At 40.4% G+C, this 12,004-nt stretch overlaps 1 protein-coding gene across 9 annotated transcripts in view; it reads left to right on the forward strand.

Moving 5' to 3' along the window:
- Positions 1 to 12,004, forward strand: part of AKT3 (AKT serine/threonine kinase 3) — a 310,747-nt gene that overhangs the window by 241,009 nt on the left and 57,734 nt on the right. For all 9 annotated transcript variants that reach the window (XM_047840477.1, XM_047840482.1, XM_047840479.1 and 6 more), the window contains 2 exons: positions 1,550 to 1,672; positions 10,881 to 11,009. In XM_047840477.1, the coding sequence (XP_047696433.1) occupies positions 1,550 to 1,672; positions 10,881 to 11,009 (252 nt within the window). The remainder of the gene's footprint in view (positions 1 to 1,549; positions 1,673 to 10,880; positions 11,010 to 12,004) is intronic.

Consider the following 12,004-nt stretch of genomic DNA (forward strand, 5'->3'; position numbering starts at 1 on the left):
CCAAGCAGGTTCTGCACTGTCAGTGCAAAGGCCAATGTAGGCCCTGACATAGGGCTTGATCCCACGCGCTGTGAGATCATGACCCGAGCCGAAACCAAGAGTTGGACACTTAACCCACTGAGCCACCCAGGCACCCCAACTTTTTTTGTTTCTTGCTATTAACTTAAAATGGTGATGGAGTCCCAATAAAGAGCATCTTAGATTTGATACAATATGACAAGATAGCATTAGAGTTTAGGGACTATCTGCCAAATATTTTAGTTTTACTATAACTGATGTTAAGCCAGTCTTTTTTGGCAGTTGTTACATCATATTATCTCCCACTCTTCACTGTGACAATGGGTTATGCACAAAATTTATCTTAAAACAGTGACAGACTCTTCAGTGGAGGTGGAGGAGGAAGAAGGGAAGAAGTCTGTAGGGAACCTCTTTTATGTTGCTTAAGTTGTGATTTGCTGTGTGAGGAACAAATCTTGGATAACCATGATTCTTACATGTTTGTCGGGGCACTAAGTCCATAATCGTGTGAAAGTGTAGTTAATTTCTGATCCAGTGGTCAAGGACACACTGGTTCATTCCTTTAATCACAGACCTGTATTGAGAATCTACTGTGATACGTAGCAGTGGCCTCAGCACTATTAACAAACCTTCAATGTTCCTGATGGATTTCTTAATACGGTGAAGCAGTACATTAAGAGTCAACTCATAGTGCCCGGAACCTGCTCCTTCCATACATTGTTGAACTGAGAGATGAGATGGGGCAGTTTCACAAATCAAGAGCTGGCCTAAATGGAGGGCTGAGTGCTTGGCCACAGTGAGCACCCAGGGAGCACCTGTTAATCCTGTAGGTGATTCGTAGGAAGTGAAGGAGCTTATGGTTTTAAGTGATCATATGAGGGGAGAGGTTGGTGTTGTAGTTATTATTGAAATAGCACTAAAAGGGGAATAACGGGAGCTCCTCAGTCCGTGTTGACCGTTACTAACATAAAACCTTGAAGCCTTATGGTTTGTCATTGTAGAAAACATTGGTTCAGACTTTGAAAACGTTTCCAGAGATCTCATAAATCAACAGCAGTTGTGGAAGAAAGCAAGTTCACATCGATCTGTTTTAGCGTATCAGCAGGCCTTCCTTGGAAATCAAATACAAATCAAATAACCAAGTAGAAATATACCCTCTCTGTTGTGTTCATTTATTTTAATAATATCTCGATACCTAATCCTTGCAAGAGTGAAGCAACAGGACTGTGAGGGGAAATGCAGTCTGATGATGCGTACTTTTTTCCTCTGGTAACTGAAGGTTAAATGGGTAGCAAGCAGAATGCCTTAAACAAGATTGGTATATTGATTAAAACGCTGATTTAACAGCTCGCAGTCTCCCCTTGGAAACCTGGAGAAGATAAGCCAGCTGCTGTGTAAGAGTGCTCCGCGTCCACTGAGAGTACGCTATCTATCATCACAATATGGTGGTGAGAGGTGTTTTATGTTTGTGTTAATTTCCCCCACTAAATCAGTAATTATTACAATCCTGTCCCTGCTGTTTACCCTGCAGCTGTTTTTCCATTTGTCGAGAGAGCGGGTGTTCTCCGAGGACCGCACACGTTTCTATGGTGCAGAAATTGTCTCTGCCTTGGACTATCTACATTCCGGAAAGATTGTGTACCGTGATCTCAAGGTAAAAAAAAAAAAAAAAAAAAAGTAATCAGAATTTGTTTTTGCAGAGACTATAGGGACAAACACAAAGTAATTACAAAGTTATACAGTTTGGAGAAAAGCAGATTTCGTTGGGAAAAAAAAAGCACTCTGTTTAAGAACGTAGTTTATTGTATTTGACAGGGATTCCATTCACTGATATGTACGTAGTTCCTTTATGTCTGAGGTTTTGAAGTGCCCAGTAATACCTGTTTCACTGCTTTGGTCAGATGTGACCTGCCAATAATTGTTTCATTTTTCTGGAACTTTGTGAGTAATGTTAACCATCTGATTAAGAATCAGGTGCCTTTGCCAGGGACATTCTAAAGTAACTTTCATTGTTATAGTCTACCATACTGTTATGGATGAAACTTGTATAATAATGAAGGTATTTATTGGGAAAATACTCAGTTTGCTTTTGGTATTGACTTTGTGGTGGCTTTAAATCCCTGAAGCCTTTTATTAATTTGCTTAGTTTCCATTGTAAAAAGCACTGTATTGTTTTATGGGCAATAGTGACTTCACTTCTCTGAATTCCTTCCTGACAAGGCTCTGGGACCAGCTCTGGGTCAGCATCCGTTCTGTAAAGAGCAGACAGCACCCGTTTCAGGCTTTGCTGCCCAGATTCGCTCTGCAGCTGCCCTGCTCTGCTCCTGTAGGGCAGTAGGCATGTGAGTGAGGCTGGCTGTATTCTGGTAAAACTTCACTCACAAGAATGAGCAGTTGGCCAGATTTCGCTCCCAGGCCATAGTTTGCTAGGCCCTGAAGTAGCTCGTTAAAGGTAGTAGTAATTCTCATGTGACACTGTTTTGATGGATTGGCCACGTTAGGGAAATGTATCCCATGATACATTTGGAACACATTCTAAATGTGACTGTCTAGCTTTCATGAAAAGTAAATCCTATAGTAATCTTATTAAAATCGGATACAGAATTGCTTAATTTATTAAATACTAGCCCATTTAAAGTGTGATTTGATTTGTAGATATAGACGTTACCAGAGTCTTTTATGAAATCTTTCTGTACGAGAGGTATAGATCTAGAATACTATGAAAGACATCACAACTGTCCCTCGCTCCCACCTCACTCCTTTTCAACCTGTGATTCCTACATCATCCATTTAAGTGCTTGTCTTTGAAGATGTTCTTAATCATGTACCTTTAGGCTATGAATGACCCTAAGGTGTAACTACCTCGCAAAGCATTATTCTGCACACTGATGGTGAAATTTAGTATGTATGTTTGTGTAACATGTTATGCATTAAAGTTTAAAAGTAACTATAAATACCATATTTAGGAAAAATGAACTGAGCAGCTATAAACCATCTAGGTCAGGGGTGAGCCGCTGTGCAAGGGCCAGATGCACCAGCGGGGAATACCCATCAACGGTAGGATTGTATTTAGCCTGAAGTTTTTTATGACAAAGAATGTGATGGAATTAAGCTTCTGCATCTGATGTCTGAGTGGCCAAATAATCCGTTAATGTTTACATGTCTTGAATCTCAGTATTTTTTTAAAGAAATTAGTTATATGGCATGACAAAACTTGTAAGTTTCATGGCATTTCAGATAGAATTAGAAATAGTTTGCTCTTCTCTGAGTCTGCTCTCCCTGCTGAAGAAGTGTTATATTTTATGGATCCTAGTTGTGGGGGGGTGGGTGTCCTCGATTTAGGGAAATGAGAATAATCTGGAAGTACTCAGTAACATATTCAGAATGCTTAAAGCTGGAAGATAGAACCATTAACCTAAAGGAGGAAGAGAAAGAATGCTCCTTTGATTGGCAACATTGATTAAGGAATGTTATAATTGGGATGGTCTTGGACAGTATTCTTTGCGAATCATCATTAAATGAACCAACAGGGGCACCTGGGTGGCTCAGTCGGTTGAGCGTCCGACTTCGGCTCAGTCATGATCTCACAGTTTGTGGGTTTGAGCCCCGCGTCAGGCTCTGTGCTGACAGCTCGGAGCCTGGAGCCTGCTTCAGATTCTGTGTCTCCTCTCTCTGCCCCTCCCCTGCTCATGCTTTGTCTCACTCTGTTTCTCAAAAATAAATAAATTTAAAAAAAATTTTTTTTAAATGAACCACCATATTGTGCATTTAATATGAGTTTCATTGCCCTATCCTTTCTGATGTTGGAATTAGATCAACATTGTTACATGGCAATATATATGAATACCAGTCCAAGTAGTTACCATATACACAGACCACTAACTTCACTAGACAGTTAGGTAGTCTCTGCTCTCTTAAGTTTATTTTTTTAATACAGTATTAATCTCAAGGTGTAAGTAAATATATAACATAGGACAGAATATACACACGCACATACACCAGAAAGAGTACATGTAATGTTAAAAGCCAAGCATTCAAATTTATACAAGTATTCCTTGTATCCGTAGTGCAGGATTATGCACAAGCAAACGAGATCCTATAGGTGGGATCATTAATACTTTGAGTTGGTCCGTAGGTGACAGGTGAGGTCACTGAAGCCTGGACGCCTAGCAGGTGACTTACTCAAAGTCAAGATGATAGAAAGCATGAATCCAAGTCTGGTGTTCTGCTCCTTACACCCTTCTGCCTCTCTAGAGTTGAAATGAAATCTACGCGGGGCAAGGAATGCATTGGATTAACTCTGGGAGATGTTTGTAAATCTAAAATTCAAATAATGCTGTGGAAGATAAGAAAATAGATGCTTTAACTATATTTACACCAGATATATTAAAGAACAGCATCATCCACAACTGATTTAGGTACCCACTTTAATTGATCAGTCTCAGATTTGTCTTGATCATCTCCTTACTAATGACCTTATGTTTAATAAAATGCAAATCCATTTGAGATGCCTCTCATAGCTGTGCCTCTCAAGTAAATCAGTACCTATTTGCCGACGCCTCATTTATCAAGGAAGGAAAGCTTTACTTCACGTGCAAGTTAATGTAAGATACTTTATCAGTTCATAGTTCCTAAGAAGTTGGTGTTCATAGCAACAGATAAATTATTGCAACCTTTGTTACGCTTTCAAAAGTAAGTTTGCTTAGTTTATCAATATATGTTGTAATACGAAATTCTGTTTTAGTAAGGACCCAAATTCCTTGTGGTTACTTGCGAAAAACTTGTATAGCTTCATCATCACCTAAAAATTTGAAAAAATCCCTTTTAAGATTTCATCAGTAGTGCAGATTATATTAGAAACTTTTCTGCCTAGTTCTTATTTTGCAAGTGTAAGATTTCTTTTCAAAGACCATGCCATCAAGTACAGAATGGGCTGAATAGGGACCTATGAAAGGTGCATATAATGATACTGGAATTCATTAAGAATTAGTTTCTCCATGAGTTTGTAACAGGGCAAGAAGTAGAAAATAGTACATACTTCGCTACTGTATTCTATTGGTGGTTAATCTAATCTTGTTTTCTACCCAATTAGAGTTTATTGGTTAATTTAATCATCTACATTATTAATATGAGAAACCCACAAATAGATCATCTCTTTTTCTTTTCAAGTTTATTTATTTTGAGAGAGAGAGAGCGGGCATGTGTGAGAGGGCACATGTGTGTGTGCAGACAGGGGAGGGGCAGAGAGAGAGAATCCCAAGCAGGCTCTACACCGTCAGCACAGAACCCCATATGGGGATCCTTGAACTAATGAACTGTGAGGTCATGACCTGAGCCAGAATCAAGAGTCTGATGCTTAACTAAGTGAGCCACCCAGGGGCCCCAGATTTAGATAACTTCAGAGTCTCAGTGCTGACACAAAGGGATGGCTCAGAGTCTTCCCACAGTACCCTGCACCCCCCCCCCCAGTCTTCATCAGCTCCCTGGTGCTCACCCCCCATAATCCTGCAGTCTGGAAGAGAGCAGCATAATTGCTTTATTATCTGCTGTCTCAGGACTCAGCCTCCAGCTCCCACTTCTGACCAGTCTCTCTGGATTCCCTCTTCTATAAAAATTTTAAGCCACTGCTATTAAGAACCCCTTCACCCTCTAAGGTTAAATTGTATTATTGGGCTATGTTCCTTATGTGTAGTCAGTTTTTTTTTTTTCTCCAAAGTTTATTCATTTATTTTGAGAGAGAGAGTGCAAATGGGGGAGGGGCAGAGAGCGAGGGAGAGAGAGAATCCCAAGCAGGGGCTTCAACTCAGCCTCACGATCATGACCTGAGCTGAAGTTGGACGCTTAACTGACTGAGCCACCCAGGCTCCCCTGTGTGTGGTCCGTCCTTAAGCGGCCGGACAGCGGAAGTAAGGTCTCTGCTGTTGTACATTGTGAATCCCTTTCTAGCTCAGGCAGGTTCAAAGTGGAGACGTGTTTTCTTCAGTATTTGGCACACTCTCCTAACTTCGTGGTACGTTCCTGCAGGTGAGCTTGTATGACACTTGGTTACTTCGATAGCCCTGAGCCTGAGTGTGCAGTGTGTGGAGGATGAATTCCTTACTCCGCTCCTGGACCGGAGCAGCCTTGGTACCGGGCACTGAGTCTGATACAGCTGCCCCAAAATGGGGTGGGAGGGCGAGGGAGGGGAACTAACTGTGTATTCTGCTCCAGCAGCCATCAGAGCCCTTAGGAAGTGTTATTTTCATTCCTTTGTTTAATTACAGTGTCAGCCATTTAAGTAAAATGATACGTAAGATCATTTGATGATCTTTGATGAGACATACAGTAGCTAGATATTAGAATGTGTATCTATACTAGAATACTGTATTCAAAAGTATAAAAAACTTTGCTAGCTTGGCGTATGTTAGAGCAGAGCTTCCCAGCCTGTGCACCACAAAAGGGTTACGTGTGTGCCCAAGCCGTGGTCTCCTTCAGCCCGCACGTGGTTCAAGGAGCCTCCAGGCCAGTCCGTTCTTGGCCTCCACAGCCCATCCACTGATCCTGGTACACGCTGCAAATTTCATTTTTTATTGTACTTTGAAGTGTTGAAAACACAGTATCAAAGACAGATAGGAGTTTGAGAGTTTAATTTTATGCTACGCACCAGCAAGAACAAAAGGCGCGTAGTACTTTCTTACTATGATTTCTTGTCCACAAAGCACAGAGGAAAAAAGGTTTCAGAATCGACCATATTTTTCTATATGCATGCTGAATGGAGACCCTCTGTCAGGTAATGGCTGTATGCTTCTGCTGGGTACAAATGTTACCTTTTTTTATGGGAACTCTGTGAGGTATACATCTAATATTTTTTCCCTCCTGAAAACATGAACTGTTAGATAACAGCCCTCTCTAATGGGGCAAGGAGTATTACCCACATTTTTAACATATAATCTTTTCTGTCAAACCTCTTATTTGACTTCATCATTGCTTTTGCCAGTGGGCGCATCCACGGAGCATAAATGTAATGCCTGCTCTCAGTTCTGGAAACTAAGACTGAGGGGAGTAGAAACAGGTAGACTTAAAGTTTACAAATGGAGAGTATGTGAACACTCACAGTCAGTAATGCTGTGAATTGTGCACTTTGTGACTAACCAAAAGGACAGCCATGAGATTTAGGAGAGAGAACCAAAGGGAGAGCATTTGTAAATATTTTTCTTTCTCCTTGACACAGAACGTGTGACTAAATCCCCTTCAGGGTTAAATGCACAGAAGAGGTGGTTTCCAGGTGTTCTCGATTATATCTGAGCCATCCATCTCCTCTGAAAACTTGCAGGTTTCTGTGCCTCCTTCACATTTGTGAATTACAACACCCATAGTTCTTAACATTTTACGGAAACTTTGTTATCCTTCTGTGTCAAATTATTATTCTTTTTTTAACAAGACTGGATAGTTACCCCTGACCTATGTTTATACAAGAATAGGTTTGGGGATATCATTTCTGTAAGGTGATACGTCTCTGACTATGGTCGATACTTTCGATGGACAGGTTGTTTTGACATTCATACTCAGTAAAATAACATTTCAGGATGGTGAGAGAGCAAAATTAATTGATGGAAGAAGGTGGACACAATTGAAAAACAGGCTCAAAAATTAGGAAGTATTTATCTTTTGTTTTATTCAAAAGAAATTATTGAGTACTGAAAGTGTTTTTAAGAAGACGCTCAGGGGGCGCCTGGGTGGCGCAGTCGGTTAAGCGTCCGACTTCAGCCAGGTCACGATCTCGCGGTCTGTGAGTTCGAGCCCCGCGTCAGGCTCTGGGCTGATGGCTCAGAGCCTGGAGCCTGTTTCCGATTCTGTGTCTCCCTCTCTCTCTGCCCCTCCCCCGTTCATGCTCTGTCTCTCTCTGTCCCAAAAATAAATAAAAAAAAAACGTTGAAAAAAAAAAAAGTATTAAAAATATGCCCGTTCTTTAAAAAAAAAAAAAAAAGAAAAAGAAAAAAAGAAGACGCTCAGCTGACCGAAGTGTTTTATTGGGTTCCATTCCTATAGTTTCCTGCATCATCCCAAAGAACACATACCATTTTGATAACTTGTAATTTAGCCATTAAACTCTCCACATTTAATAAATAAATGGCTGATACATTTATTGAATACTTACATTGTGTTAAGTTCTACATTCAATATCTCTAATTCTCAAAGCAACCGCATTGGCTGGTACCCTTATTTACCTCTAGTTCATAGATGAGGTTGAGGGACACAGAAATCAATAGCAAGCCCAAGGTCACACAGTGAGTAAGGGCAAAGCTTGGAATTTATATGTGTGTTCTCTGACTTGACTCCGTCATCTGACCCCCTTTGCTCTCGGCTGCCTCCCGTGCGCTACACCACCTCCCCCGTCTCTGTGACCCTCTTCCCATCCCTCACAGGCATCCCTTTTTTCTTACTATAGTATTGTGATGGCTTTTTATGAAGCTGACTTATAAAATAAGTAGGATGACCAACTATCTGGTTTGCCCCAGACTTCCCCACTTCCAGAACTTTTAAGTCCTGCATCCCGGGAAAACCCCTCCGTTCTGGGCAGACTGGGACACTTGGTCATGTTCAACCTATTCCTTCCTCCAACCCTGTCCTGCATCTCCATCCATTCCCCATCCCTCAACCTCTGGCATCTTAGAGCTGAGATACGAGGCTAGAGAATTAGGCGCACATCAAGATTTTAAGAAATATGTACCCTTTTGGGTACTAAAAACAGTGTTTATATGTCTTGTTATTTCTGTATCCATGCACTTCCAAGTAGCCTTGTCAAAATGTGGAGACACAGTGCATGGTATCGTGTCTCCATGATTACTGTCTGATGCACATAAAGTGTATCAAGAGGATTGATGCAGGGGCACCTGGTGGCTCAGTCAGTTAAGCTTCCAACTTCAGCTCAGGTCATGATCTCATGGTTCGTGGGTTCGAGCCCCGCGTTGGGCTCTGTGCTGATAGCTCGGAGCCTGGAGCCTGCTTTGCTTTCTGTGTCTGCCTCTCTCTCTGCCCCTTTCCTGCTCACGCTCGCTCACTCGCTCTCTCTCTCTCTCAAAAAACAAATAAACATTAAAAAAAATGTTTTTAAGAGGATTGACATACCCCCAACACAGGGGAGCAGGAAGGAAAGGAGTAGATAGCACATTCACATTCTCCTCAATATTATTATGTATTATTTGAAGTTTTTATAAGAATTTTTATGTAATGTGTTAATAAAAGGGACTTTTAAATATTTTTAAAAGACCTTTCAGCATTTTAAGAATTTGATTTGGTTTTTTTTGGGGGGGCGCCTGGGTGGCTCAGTCCATTAAGTCTCTGACTCTTGATTTCAGCTCAGGTCCTGATCTCATAGTTCGTGAGATTGAGCCCCGCATTCAGCTCTGTGCTGACAGCATGGAGCCTGCTTGGGATTCTCTCTCTTCCTCTCCCTCTCTCTCTGCCCCTCCCCTGCTTGAGTGCATGTGCACATACTGTCTCAGAATAAACTTGAAAAAAAAGATGAAAATTCTACAACATATTGAGTGTTTGTTCACCTTTCTGTAGACCAGTGAAAGACAGACTCCCTTCTCTGCAGTCTGTACAATACATGAACCAGGTACTGAGCATTTAGTTCAGATGGGGATGCATCTAGGCCTCTACCCAAGGACTGAGGTCTGTTCGGATCTCCCCTTCCATGAGCACAACTTGCTTAACTGTGTCGGGTTTCTCGCTTATAAGACTTTGGATAATATGACAAAGTATAATATCACATTTTATGTGATTGATACCTGTTTATATTCTTACATGGAGTTCTGTTTTGAAATTGATCTTGACTTCAGGGCTGAGGTAAGCACTGTCATGTTGTCACGTGGAGAAGGAGATGGAGTGCTCCTGAAATAGGTGAAATATCATTAATGCTGCTGCTAACGGTTTCTGCATGCGTTTCTTTGTGTGTGTGTTTCTTGTGTGCGCGTGTAAGTTCTGTCTAGACGACTGAGCGGGGTTCACATCCTTGTCTGTGTGAGGCTGTAGGATCACAGCTCAGAACTAACATGTATCTTTGTGTGATGACAATCATAAGGTTGTGCTCAAGTCGGGAGAAGAACATCAGTTATGGTTGGTACTTTTAATTGCGTTGACTTTGCACAAACTCCTTCCCCTTACATTTGACAATTTTCACTTGAGGCAAATGATGTTGGTACTTGGTTAAATCTTTGAGATTCTCTTTGGTGTTTTGGAATTAGTGGGTTCAAAGAGATTCCAGTTTTAAAATGTATGTGCTATATATTTTCATTAACTGTTGAATGTTTGACTTTGATATTTTTCTTTTTATGTTTGAAAGGGTTGGTATTTTTTTATTACAAAGACCTTCAAAAGAGGATATCGCCTTACCTTACAAAATAAGATTTAGGTTTGATTTACAACAACCACCAAAAAACATTTCTGTAAGTGACTATTTTATAATAGCAATAGATTCCCAAGAGAAATTGTTGAAAACCATCCATATATATCTAGAAGAAGGTGCTCATCTCTTTGGGATTGTTTAGATCACAATTTAGGGACACAAAAAGCATTAAGGACTGATGTTTGCTTTGAAAAGTTATTTAGGTGTGTATTCTCAGAAATTACACAATAAGGGCTCTTACTCCCATTTGTTTAAAAATCACTAATTTTATCACCATGAAGTATTTGATAAAACCTGTTTCTTTTCACACAAATTAGGAAGCTGTGGGGTTTGTAAGCTCTGAAAGTTCTATTAACTACGGCCATGTCCTCTTTCCAAAATATCATACTCAGCATTCAGTCATTTGTCAAAACTGTATTTTCCTATTTCTGAAAACTATGAAACACGTTATGTCATTTTTCTTACTACACAGTTGGAGAATCTGATGCTGGATAAAGATGGCCACATAAAAATTACAGATTTTGGACTTTGCAAAGAAGGGATTACAGATGCGGCCACCATGAAGACGTTCTGTGGAACACCAGAATATCTGGCACCAGAGGTAGGCTGTGCTTCCATTCGTAGGGAGAATAACAGGGCCATAATGTTTTGCAGGGTAAACTGCTTAGCATGAAAAATCATTGCAGTACCTACTAGTTTCTTACAATTTTAATTCCGGTATTATTGATGTACAGTGTAATATTAGTTTCGGGTATACAATACAGTGGTTAAACACTTCCCTCAGCAGGACAGGTGCACTCCTCAATCCCCATCACCTATTTCACCCATCCCCCCACCCATCCCCCTCAACAGAGTTGAGTCTGTTTCTTGGTTTGCCTCTCTCTTTTCCTTTGTTTTGTTGCTTAAATTCCACCAACAGGAATTAAATCTATTTTGCTTTCACTTGTTTAACATGGTATGATAGAGTAAGAATATGTAGAAAGTAAATTTTATAAACTTTATGAGCACAAAGGTACTAACTTCCATAGAATAAGTCAATTTTTTTTTTTTTGGCGATGTACATTTTATTTTTTGATTAGGCCCGTTTTGATTCATTCATTAAAATCAAGTAATTGGATGGCATCAGCAAAAATGCTTGCGGTTTTATAAACTACCTTGGATCTTCCTTCGAAACAAAGACATGGTGATAATTTACATTTGTAGTGTTGTGAATTTTCATACTTCATTACTATAGGAAAAGTAAATGAAATGACAGTAGCCACATTTTGGAATTCATGCCAAAGCAAGTCCCAACCAGTGACCTCCCCATGCTGAGGGTTCCACAATAATCTGCTAATTTGTTTGTTAAACAACTACATATTATGTGTCTACTATGTATTGGGTATTTTTCTGGGTGATGTGGTTACAGAGCAAGACACAAAAGACACTGCTCTCCAGAATGAAACAATAAAAATTGGGAAATAACATAATGTCAGCTAATGAGTGAGTGCCAGGGAGAAAATAAAGCTAGGTGAAGGGAAGGGTGTGGGGTGGTGGCCATTTTAGATAGAGTTCAAATTACTCTCGCCGTGTAACAAACCACTCCAGATCCTAGCG

The sequence above is a fragment of the Prionailurus viverrinus genome, chromosome F1 (genome assembly GCF_022837055.1).
Source record: "Prionailurus viverrinus isolate Anna chromosome F1, UM_Priviv_1.0, whole genome shotgun sequence".
Taxonomy (NCBI): Eukaryota; Metazoa; Chordata; class Mammalia; order Carnivora; family Felidae; genus Prionailurus; species Prionailurus viverrinus.